This window comes from Schizophyllum commune, assembly GCF_000143185.2.
Source record: "Schizophyllum commune H4-8 unplaced genomic scaffold SCHCOscaffold_2, whole genome shotgun sequence".
Classification (NCBI taxonomy): Eukaryota; Fungi; Basidiomycota; class Agaricomycetes; order Agaricales; family Schizophyllaceae; genus Schizophyllum; species Schizophyllum commune.
In genome coordinates this window covers 474,085-486,404 of record NW_026089539.1, presented here as the reverse complement: position 1 = coordinate 486,404, position 12,320 = coordinate 474,085, and the positions used below count along the sequence as shown (strand labels likewise).

Here is a 12,320-nt window from a genome sequence, read left to right as displayed (position 1 = left end):
CAAGAGGAGGATCGACGATCTCTAAGAGAAAACGCATACTAGATTCGCTAGCTACGACTTGGAAATGGTATATTTTTCACAATACGCTCCGCCAATATTCTGTGCACCGCGGAAGAAAGGTGCAGGTCCAAGGGGGGTGCGGAAATTAAATCCGGCACCGGGGGTATGGTAGGTAGGGGTACCCCCAAGGGCCTTAGCTCGGAAGTGACCCACACAAAAAATATTCAATTTGTGCGTTAATTCGTAGTCATACGGTGCACACAGACCTTCAGCCCACTCAAAAGCATGTACAAATGAGACCTGTAGTTCGAAGGTGAGGTAAAATAGATTGACACGAAGATATTTGGATATGTGTGGAACAGCACCTTATCTTGTGAGCTCAGCAATGTCCGAGGCACGAGGGATGGGCCGACAGCTGCTTGGCTGGATCGGCCACCTTCGACATCTGCAGAGCTGTACAAGCGTACGCTCTTTCAGCACCCACCCACCGCTCCCTTGTTCTTTGAGTTGTGTGATTTCCACGGGAGAACACCGTAACTTCAAGATTTAAAGTTTCCCCGGCTCTAAGATCCCAGTCGGGGTGTCCCGCTCATGCGCTGAGCCCGGGATCTCTCGAGCCTGTCGCAGCTCCCTGCCGCCCATCAAGATGGCGGTAGAGAGCGGTGTCCCCCAACCTGAGGAACACATGAGTCCATAGAGCAGCATTATTTTAGAGGAAATGGCGAACATATCATGTGACACCGTTTGTGACATCGCGTGGGACTGAGTTCACTCTTGTGCACGGCTCAGAAGTGCAGAAGATGGGTATGTAATTGATATCAATGAAGACTACATACAGATACCGAGCGAAAAAGTGGAAGAATTCGGTCCTAAAGTTGGGAATCTGGGATTTAGCGAGGCACGAGCGATTTCCCAGAATAGGTCTACGTACGAGCAGAGCGTGGTCCACACGTGATTGAGGCTTTTCCTTCCTCGACCACGTCGTACCCGCGCGCGTCGAGGCGCTTTTTCGTACAGCGCTCTCCGCTTTTCTGCTTTATTCTACTCTACCTTTCTCTTCATCATAATACCTCTCATCTCGAGACCACTCCGGCTCATACAATGTCATCAACTCGCCTCACCACCGACCCGAACCTCGACTCGTGCCCCGACTTCGCGGCAGACTCTTGGGAGGTTATAAGGCGGGCTCTAGTCTCAGCCTCGCGCACGGAGGAACAAGCAATAGCTGCACTGCAGGAAGGCTGGGAGAGGGACCACCAGGCGCAACTAGTCGCGTGGGCAGAGCAGACTCGGCTGGATCAGGAAGCCGAGGAGGCTGCTGCCGCGGCGCGTGCCCAGGAGGAGGCGAGGAAGAAGGCGGAGCAAGAGCTTGCAGAGAAGGAAAAGGAGAGGGGAGACACGAGCAAGGGCAAGAACAAGCTCAGCGACTTCGATGAAGACGCCCTCGCCCCGGACAGCTTCATTCCCCTCCCTTCGGCATACGCACGCAACAAGCTCGACAACCAAGAGTATGTCGAGCTCTACTACTTCACGAACGAGGGCTGTCAGGAGGCAGCCAACCAGAAGACGACTGCCGACGACGCTTTCGGCCTATCCCGTGACGCCGACCAGGTTACCCTCCGCCCAGCTTCGGCAGTCCGCGCCTCGAAGAACGCCATCGCCGACGAGAATCTCACGTGGACCCAGATGACGATCGGCAAGACGGGTTTCCTGAAGGCAGCAATGGCTGCGGGTTGGCCGGAGAAGCACATCGCCGCCCTCACCAACTTCTTCTGGTCCATCGAGAACCATCCGATCCTCGAGCGAGAACATGGCCAGGCGATCCTCCTGCGGTTTCAAGCTCAGACGCGTCGCTGGTGGCACGAAGACCTTCGGCATCCGAACGCTACGAAATGGAACATTGGCAAGATCAACGAGAACGCGATCGAAACTGTAGCGAGGAAGTACTACGCGGAGAAGCAGGACCTCGCCCTTACTAAGGTCAGTAACCCCATCCAAACCATGCTGATGCCGTCGCTGACCAACACTCCTCGCATTTCGTCAATGCTCCCAACGCACGCCACCCCCCCCCCCCGCCCCCTCGCCCCATCATCACTTCACACCGCGCGCAACGCGACCCTCGCGTTTCGGGCCAACTTTACTCTGCCCGCATCCCTCCTTGCGTCGCCCCATCCCCTCAACGCGTTTTTCGTCGGTCGTTCATCTCTCCATGCGTCACCATTCGCCCGCGTCGTTTGCGATATTGCGTATCTACGCGTCGATACTCCGCGTCTCCCTTCGTCCCGCGTCATATCATAACCTGCGTCATTGCGTCGTCGTGTCATGCGTCGGTTTTATCGCAACTCCTCCGGATTGCTGCACTCTACAGCTGGAGGCCATGACCTCGGTGCAGGTCGGCGTCGGTCAGCAGAGTCTCGGGCAAATGTCAGGCTCATACTCTCGTAGAGTGTCTGCCCGCGCAGCCCCGTCGGACTGGGCCGGTCGACGTCGCAAGTCCCGGTCACCATCCCCGCGTACATCCTCCAGGCGGATCCCCAGGAACTCGGAGACCCATTTTCGCCGCGGCGCAGACTCAGGTGGCCCCCCAGCCTGCGCCATCTGCCTTGGCCGTCACAAGCACGACAAGATCGACGTCGCAGAATGCAGATCTCGTACCTTCTGGAATGGCGGCGTCGCTCGGTGCACACGCAACGCCCAAGGTCGCATTGTCGACCAAGATGGTCGCATTCTCTGCACCGACTGGCAGCGTGGCCTCTGCACAAGCACCAGCTCTACCCACATTCACGAGTGCTCCGGGTGCGGCAGCTCGACTCACGGAGCTCAAAGGTGCTCTCGAACGGAGAAGGCATGAACCTGTCTCCCCCCTCCGACCTGACGCCTGGGCGCGCGCCCTCGCGGACACTGGCCTTGTCCACAAATATCCTACAGTCACTAACGGAATACGATACGGCTTCCACGTCGGCATCCCCGCCATTCATGCTACACGCACACCCCCTAATAACGACACCATCGCTGTACATCACGATCATTTCATGTCCATCGTCTCTAACGAGTTCCGGTGCAATAGGTACATTGGCCCTTTCACGCGAGACGAGCTCGAGCAATGTATTGGGCCCTTCCAGACTTCTCCCCTGTCCCTTGTACCTAAGCCCCACAAGCCTGATAAGTTACGCCTTACTCAGAATTTTTCATACCCTCACATTCCTAGACACAATTATCTTTCGATTAATTACTTTATTGACTCCAGCGACTTCCCCTGTACCTGGGGAACATTCGCAGCTATCTCGTTCTTGTGCGCTCACCTTCCCGCAGGCTCCCAAGGTGCCATCCGAGACGTCCGCGAGGCCTATCGCAGCATCCCGCTCGCGCCATCTCAGTGGCCGGGCACCGTCGTGCAGATCAGCGCTGGCGTCTTCGCCCTCGACCCGACCCTCGCCTTTGGTATCACCTCTGGGGGAGGAGTTTACGGCCTCGTCGCAGATGCCGGCCTCGACATCCTGCGCGCGCGCGGCATGGGACCAATGGCTCGATGGGTCGATGACCACCTTTTCATCAGAATCTTGCGCCGCTACATCGACGAGTACAACTCCTCCCGAGAAGCATGGAAGCACGAAATTATCCGAGCAGGAGGCCGACACCAGCGCAGCGCCCGCATCTGGTACAGTGGCGACGTCGCGGAGGGCGGCTGCATCCGCGAGTTCGTCGAGGACATGTCATTCCCCATCAGGGACCTGTCGAACGCATCCGAGCGCAGCCCCGACGACTCCAACTTCACGTACTGCCTGCGCGACGTCGACTTCATCAGCAACCAGCTCGGCGTCGATTGGGAGCACTCAAAGGACCAGGACTTCAGCTCAACCTTTGTTTTCACCGGGCTGTCATGGGACCTCGACCGACAGTGCGTCGGCCTGCCGGATCTCAAGCGAGCGAAATACTTGGAATCCCTTCACGATTGGCAGCGCTCCCGAGTTCACATCCTCGAGGAAGTGCAAAAACTATATGGTTAGCCCTCGCGTCGTTGAAGCCAGGCGTCGCGCATTTCCTCTCCTTTCTCCCGCTCTAACACGTGCACCCCAGGAAAGCTGCTTCACGCGTCGCTCGTTGTACCCGAAGGCCGAGCCTACCTCACAAATCTCGAATCCATGCTGGCCATATACCATAACAGTCCTCACATGCCGCGTACCCCTCCCCGACATACTCCGGACGACCTCGACTGGTGGGAGCGCACCCTCGACAAGCCCGGCCTCGAGCGGCGCATACCTCGGCCCCAAACCTTCGTTGATGTTCGCGCCTTCTCAGACGCGAGCTCCGAGGTCGGAATCGGGGTCATCATCGGTGAACGCTGGCGCGCATGGGTCCTCTGTCCCGGGTGGAAGTCAGACACCCGCGACATTGGCTGGGCAGAAGCGGTCGGCTTCGAGTTTCTCCTTCGCATCCTACTCAGGGACGACCCCGGCAGCGTGTGCATCAAAGTATTCGGTGACAACAAGGGAGTCATCGACGGGTGGCGGAACGGGCGCAGCCACAACTGGGAAGTCAACCTCGTCTTCCGCCGCATCCACAGAGTCCTTGCTTCGACCGCAAGCTCTGTCCATGCCGAGTATGTTGCGAGCGCCGACAACCCTGCCGACAAGCCATCCCGCGGCATCTATCCCCCTTCCCACCTACTCCTCCCACCCATCGAAATACCGCCGCCTCTCCAACAGTACGTCGTTGACCACGATAGCCCTACCGCCCAAGCCATCCTTGCCCGTGTTCGGCTGCGCCGCTCACAGCGGCCACACCTTCCCGCCTCAGACGCGACCCCGGCTAGTCACGACATCCCGTACGAGCTCCTCACCGACCCGAGATTCTGGGGCAAAGAGACATTTTGACGCTCCAGTCGCGCCACCTCTATCACCAACCAAGGCCCGTCCCCGCGCCTACCCGAGCACGTTGCAACTGGCGCCTTCGATCCTCCGCCCCAACTGCCTCGCTCGCGAGAGACTGTACGCATGGCACCCGGCTTCAGTCTGCCGTGCTAGCTCGGATGCGCACCTCGACACGGACCGCATAGCGACGGTCATGGCAAATGGGTATGCGGACGGCACTGCGGAGACCTACGGCAGTGGGCTTCTGGTGTATCACGTCTACTGCGACTTGAAAGGAGTCGCCGAGGAGGACAGAGCGCCCGCAGCGGCAATTCTGATCTCGTCGTTCGCAGCCAGTCTCGCCGGCTCCTATGGTGGAGGGACGGTGGCCAACTACGTGTACGGTGTGCGTGCATGGCATCTCATCCATGGGGCACGCTGGGCAATGAACAAGGACGAGCTCGATGTTCTGCTCAAGGCCGCGGACAAGCTAGCGCCTCCCACATCCCGGCGCAAGCAGCGGCAACCATACACCATCGAAATCCTCGCGCGCGTTCGCCCGCGGTTCGATCTTCAAGTCCCACTGGATGCCGCGACGTGGGCCTGCCTCACGACAACATTCTGGTCGGGAGCACGCCTCGGCGAGTTCACAGTCACAAACCTTCAGTCCTTCGATCCACGGGTGCATGTCAAGCCGTCAGACATGAGCAGTGTCTCGGACAGGCAAGGGAACAAGCAGCAGAAGTTCCACATCCCCCGAACAAAGGCAAACCAGCTTCACGGTGAGGACGTGTTCTGGGCAGAACAGCCCGGCGAGATCGACCCGAAGCTCGCCCTCGATGCGCACCTAGCGCTCAATACGCCGGGGCCCAACGACGCGCTTTTCTCCTATCCTCACGGGAAGACCCGCGCGCGTCGACCGCTCACAAAGCATGCTTTCCTCAAGCGGGTGGCAGCTGCTTTCCGACAGGAAGGCCTGAATCCTCTCCAAGGTCACGGTCTGCGTATCGGCTCCGTCCTCGAGTATCTACTGCGCGGACTTCCCTTCGAGGTTGTCAAGCAGATCGGGCGCTGGGCAAGTGATTCTTTCCAGAAATACCTGCGCAAGCACGCGCAGATCCTCGCGCCGTACATGCAGGCCAAACCACAAGTCCAGGAGACCTTTACCAGATACACCATGGTCAGCCTCCCGCCCGTGCGTTGATGGTGAGTGCCCATACATTTCCAGTCCGACTCCTACTCGAGCGGGGAACCAGCGTGAGCTGGCTGCGTCGTCGCACTCCTATATTCGTTGGGTACCACAGCTCACTCAGGTTCCCCGCAGATCAGCCTGCTTTCGAGGTTGGAGTCGGGGCCGCCGAAAGGCGGCTTTCACCCGAACGCGTAGCGTTCGTCCATCGCGTGTCGGCCAGCGACGAGTACGTAGATTGGGAATCTGGGATTTAGCGAGGCACGAGCGATTTCCCAGAATAGGTCTACGTACGAGCAGAGCGTGGTCCACACGTGATTGAGGCTTTTCCTTCCTCGACCACGTCGTACCCGCGCGCGTCGAGGCGCTTTTTCGTACAGCGCTCTCCGCTTTTCTGCTTTACCCACCCTCCGCTTCCCTCGATGTCCACTGTGTTGTTTTTTCATCCTGTACACCTCTTTTCTATCTAGTTGGTTTTTCTTTCCCTTCGTTTGGACCCAAACTCGAAACAGGCATCTGCGTGTCGGGTACCACAGCTCACTCAGGTTCCCCGCAGATCAGCCTGCTTTCGAGGTTGGAGTCGGGGCCGCCGAAAGGCGGCTTTCACCCGAACGCGTAGCGTTCGTCCATCGCGTGTCGGCCAGCGACGAGTACGTAGATCAATAGAAAGGGCGCATGACAGTCACGTGACCAATGACGTGTATAGGTAGGTAGGGCGCTCGGAGAGCTTAACCCGGAAGTACACGTCGATACAAGTCGTTTCTCCAACGGAGTACCCGCGCCGCCACTTGCTCGGAGTGCTGGGGCTACTACCCAGAAGTCACCTCGTTACTCCTAGTGGGTATCCAAAAAATTTGTTGGCGGGAGCGTGCGAGTACTCCAGAGGAGAAATCGTTCGGGCCGGCCGCTGTGGACGCGCATGCAGTAGTAAATCAGCGCGTTGTCGGTGCGCGAAAATCTATAAGTCCCTTGCTCCTGACCATCACCACCACTACCAACCTCAACACCACCACTGGCCGGGGGCATAAGTCATTATAACCAGTAATTGCTGGGGGTCGCATTACATTATCACCAACAATTACTGGCCAGTGCTCACAGGGCGTATACCTTTATCACCCTGGCCGAAAGAGGGAATCCAACAATGCCAGAATTGCCTCGGTAGTGAAGCAATTCCAGCACATTTGTTGGGTTTCCGGGTTTCCTGGCGGTCGTACGGGATCATTGCGGTAACGCCCGGCCGGCCGTCGTGCCTAGCTTGCGCGCCGCCGCTCCTTGTAGGACTAGGTTGATAGACCTGCGGTACCTGTGGGAGAGACATCTGGTCGTAGTGCAGGTATATGTCAAGAAGGACGTCGTATAGTACATAGAGCAGCAGAATAAAATCACCACAATTTGCGCGCTCGCGCGGCACCCACACGAATACATACATACAAACAATGGCTCATGGACGAAAGGGGTGAGCAGCAGGGTATATCGAGAACAAAGCACGCGAAGTAGTATACAATCCATGGCGAGAAGTCACGGTCGAAGAAGGGGGACACGACGAGCAATAGAGGAGGGGAGCGCCGCCGGCAGAGACAATGAGCAGAATCCTGGCCGTGGTCGCCCTCAACGTTGTCGTGCGCCTAGCTGGCTGCTTCGTCGTCGTCCGGATCGCCTTCGTTATCCAGCCCATCTATGAGGTCGTCGAGTTCTTGCTGCGCTTCAGAATCCTGTAGGCCTTGGACACGGCTGAATCGCAGCGCGAGCGCATCGGCAACGCGTTCCCGCACCTCCTTCCACTGCACCTCTAGACGATCAGCTCGGGCATCGGCGCGAGCAGCGTGCTCCAGCGCGTATGACCGCAGTCCCTCTCGGAGGCGCTCATCATCCGTCGACCGCGCAATCGCTCTCTGTTGCCAGTCCGCGGCATCGGTCCGGTTTGTCTGTATAACGCGCCGCATCTCCTCGAGAAGTAGCTGTAGCTCCTCGCAATGGCGGTCGCGGCGTGCTTTGGATTTGAGGTATTCGACTCGTAGAGCTGTAGAGCAATCAGCAGATGAGCGAGAATGATAGGCATGTAGATATACCTTCGTTTTGAACAGCGTCAGTGAGACTGGGATCGTGCGGTACAGAGTACCATATCCAGGACAGTGTGCGCGAGCTATCGCCACGTGCGACGACACCCGCAGTGTACACACCGCTCTCCGCACCAAAGTCGACGTCGGCGAGATCCCGTGCATTATCACGCTGGGCTTTCTCCTCGGCGGTCAAGGCGCGCTCGTTGAGTGCGCGAACATCGTCGTCGTAGAGAGGCCGGAGTGCGTCTTCCCACAATCCATGTCCACGCAAATGCAGGAGGGCGTTGCGCGAATAACGATAGCGCAGCTTTGCAGTGTGCGCGCGCTTCGATATCTTGTCCATGGCGCTACGCGCGCGGGTCGCGAGGACGTTGCCGCGGGAGTGCTGGTGGCGGAACATGTTTGTGACGGTTCGCGCTCGAAGGGCACGCCGTATGTCCTCGAGGGCTTCATGCGCCTCGCCTTCCCGCAAGCGCGCCTCGACGTCGCTGAGACCGGGGGCACAAACAGCAGCGCGAGCCCTTGCGTTAGGAAGCCCTGAGGGTAGATACAGCTCGATACTTTGAGGATCCTCTACACCGTCCTGAAGATCCCGGCGAATGGTAGAGAGATGCGCGCGGAGTCCTGGCATGTAGACTTGCTGTTGCCGGCGATAGCGCTGGATGCGCTTCGTGAGGTTGCGTGCGCGCTTCAACAGCTCGACTTGCTGGGCAGCTGTCGGGTCCTTCATGGACAGGATGTCGATGGATAGCATCCTTCTGGGCTAGTGTCAGCGATAGGGGGCGGCTACAAGGATGGAAATCACTCACTGCGTGTGTTGAATCTCGAGGCCGTTCTTGACAAAGGCAACGGGTGTACACTCGTGGACAACAACCGTGCCATCAGCAGTGACCTCCAGTGCCTCGTTCTCCAATTCTAACTCAACCTCCTTCATGGTCTTATCTGGAATCAACGTGAGCACCATTCCTTAATGTCGCAGAAGAAACGACTTACGAGACGAATGATACTCGTAGGGGCAAGTCTTGTTCTTGTCGAGTTGCCAATCGCGCTCATCTTGCAGCCATTGTTGCACGATGACAGGGTCGTGAGCGAAGAGACCGTCATGAAGCCTTTGGAATTCCGGATGCGCGATTGCGTAGGACTTTATCGTCTTCAAAGCGCGTCGAGGTAGTTGCTGTTCTGTGCTACTTCAGCGGGCATTTGGAAGGATGCGAAGGATGCCTTACCTAGCGCATGGACGTACATGCTGTTGTGGTGCCCGATCATGTAATCCAGCGTGAGTTGACGCGTTCCCGGTCCCATCGGTTTCGTCTGCGCAGCGGCCTTATTCAGGCCTGACCAGTTCTGTTCAATGGTCTCGCCATGGGTATCGCCTACGCCGTGCGTGAAATTGAGCGCTTCCTTTGCGTGACAGCCGATCTTGTGCGCGGGTAGGTGGAACTTCGGGACGCGGGAGGTATAGTGATGGGGGTCGATGGTGATGCGGAGGTCGGGGGGAAGCATGGCATTGCGACGCCATAGGTTGACCTTGAAGATGCAGGACACGTCGTAGGTATGAAGAACCTCGCGCACCCCTGATGCGCGCAGTGCTGAGGCCAGGACGTAGGTCATGTTGGCAAATCTGCGCCACGTCAGTAGCTGTTATGTGCTCGCACCCACGACTGATACTACATACCTTTCGCCCTTCTGGAGGTCTGCGAAGGCATTGGGACGAAAAACGTTGTGTCTTGAGCACGTAACTGCCGCGACGCCGGTTGCGCGGAGACCTTGGACGCGCTTGAGGTTGGCCAGGAACAGCGCAGCGAAACCGGAACAAGTGGAGATCTAAGGAACGACGTAAGTCCATGTATGACGCGAAGACCTCAAGAGCACATACATCGGCTTCATCTACGTTCTGTTTGATGTAGTCCATGTAAGGTTGGCGGCCGACGAAGTAAGCCCAGCCGTCACCAAGGGGCGGGTCGCGCAGCAAGCTGGAGGCTGTCGTGTTTTGCAGTCGAAAGTTTGCATCCTGTGCTACTAGGTCTAGAGAGGGCCAGCGCTTCGCGTGGCATACGGTGGGGTAGTCTAACCAGGGGGGTTCTTCCTGATATGTGCAAGTTGCCATATGTTAGGCTCATATTGACATGTTTGTTCTCTATCCACGTGTGAAGGCTGCTCAACATGCAGTATGGACAGCTCATCTACAATACATGCCCAATTAAACTAGAACATATTGACTGAACAGTTGAAACATGTACTCAATAGTCCTACAGTCCTACAGTTCTACAGCAACACACCGACACGCCGCGCTTCGCGCGGCGTCGGTGTATTGCAAGGTCACTATTGATCCTTCAAAGCATCACAGACATCAAGAAGCCACCCACACCAAGCAGGCATACACCATACACAGGTATCCTGACAAAGCCAGGGATATGATCGGGCATTCGATCGGTATTTGAACTTAACCTGATCGGGTAATAGGTAGGCCCGATCTGGCTAACAGACACCCGATCATCTGTTCTACAGCGACACCCCGACACGCCGCGCTTCGCGCAGCGTCGGTGTGTCGCAAGGTTGGGGTTGATGCATCAACCTTGGCAGCAAGGTCCTTGGTCCTGCTACCCGTTCACACAGTGTATCGGCCCTGGGCAATGGTGTTGTCGCAGGGTGAGCCCCTTCTCTCGTCCTTTCGTAAGCTCAATGATTTCTCATTTGTTTACGTTTGTCTAGTACACAACTACTGTATCTACTAAAAGCTACCTATCGGCTTTCCTGCCGCTTCCTCCGAGCGATTTGAGTTGAAAGGGCGCTGTAAGCGCCGAGGCGAGATGTCACCCTCACCCTTCCCCTCCTCCCCCCATCCCATCTTGATTCCCTCGCCGGAGCGCTCGAGCGCGTTCATCTCTAGCGGAAGCGCTCCCATTCGAGCTCGAGCGGCTGGATCTGAGGAGACAGATTAGTACGGGGCGAGGGTGAAGGGTGGGGCTGGGGGCTTACCTATACCGAACTCCCTCCCCCTTCGCCTCCTGTCGCCTTCGCGTTGTCGTGATCTGTGGACAATCAGAGCAGCGTAGCAAGCGAGATACAAGAGAAAGGGAGAAAGAAGGAGGGGAGAAGGGGAAAAAGAAGGGGAGAAGGGGGAAGAGACGAAGGGGGAAGACCCTTCTCCCCTCCCTCCCCTCCCCTCCTCAAGCTCGTTCTTCATGACCTTGCCGAAGCGCTCCGAGGCGAATGATCCCGGGATAGATGAGTATGGGGTCAGAGGCGAAGGGAAGGTGGGTGCTCACCTTTGGCTCCCTCCCCCTTTGCTCTCTGAGCGCGTCCTTGAAGCGCGGGAGGCATCCTCGCTCTTGAAGCGCGGTGAGCGTCCTCGCTCTCAAAGCGTGGCAATTCGCGTCGCGTGGTTGTGCTCTGTGCGTCGTCAGCGCGAGAATGTGGTGGGATGCGAGAGAACGAGGGGGAGAAGGGGTAAAGGGCGAAGGGCAGGGAGGGGGAGTGGAGCGAGGGGGAGGAAGGGGGTGGAGCGAGGGGGGAGGGGTGGGAACGAGGGGAAAGGAAGTGGGACGAGGGGGAGGAAATGAGCGCGAGGGTAAGCGAAATGCGCACCTGTTGACCCTCAAGCGCTTCTTTGTCGGGCTCGGGCGCTTCAGGCAGTCAGGCATCTGTAGGATACAAGTCAGTTAGCTGTATGGAGGAGAGATGCGCAAGTGGGAGGCGATGGAAGGAGGGGGAGGGAAGGGAAGGGCAACGAAGGTCGGGGCGAGGACTCACTGAGAAATTCGTATCCTCGCTTCAGGACGCAAGACGTCGGCCTTGGGGTTGGAGCGTAGGTCAGAGCCTTTCCGACTCGTCTCTTCGACACCTACAACACAGAGGTAAGTGGTTGGAAGAAGCGATGAGAAGGGTGACTTACAAGTGCTGCTTGAGAGCGCTACAAGGAGTCAATTCTGAATCTCTTGACGGAGCACATCTTGGCCGATGTGCTTGGGCGGCTGGAAGCGCAAGGTAAGCGCCGCAAAGAACGCTCGAAGGACGTCGTTATCGATGACTTGAGGAATGCAATACGAGAAGGGCTGCGAGTGGATGAGCAATCGAGATGAAGGGGTCGAGTAATCAACCAAACACACCTCAATTCGCTTCCTCCTTGGCGAGGGAGGAGGGGTAAGAGCTTGGATATATCACTTTCAACATGTATCTCATCATTCTATATGAAGATAGTGTGTTAGAATGCACGAGATC

At 57.4% G+C, this 12,320-nt stretch overlaps 2 protein-coding genes across 2 annotated transcripts; both read left to right on the top strand.

Annotated features, from left to right (window-relative positions):
* Window positions 1-1,101: 1,101 nt before the first annotated feature.
* SCHCODRAFT_02662469 (uncharacterized protein) lies at window positions 1,102-2,298 on the top strand (the record flags this gene model as incomplete). The annotated part of the gene is made up of 1 exon (XM_003037591.2): window positions 1,102-2,298. One exon carries the CDS (start codon window positions 1,102-1,104, stop codon window positions 2,296-2,298), a length of 1,197 nt encoding a protein of 398 aa, XP_003037637.1.
* A 420-nt stretch (window positions 2,299-2,718) lies between these two features.
* Window positions 2,719-5,781, top strand: SCHCODRAFT_02461006 (uncharacterized protein; the record flags this gene model as incomplete). Its single annotated transcript, XM_050342613.1, has 2 exons — window positions 2,719-4,002; window positions 4,078-5,781. Coding segments are annotated over 2 exons (2,988 nt in total), but the record flags the coding sequence as incomplete, so codon positions are not given.
* Between the last annotated feature and the right edge of the window lie 6,539 nt (window positions 5,782-12,320).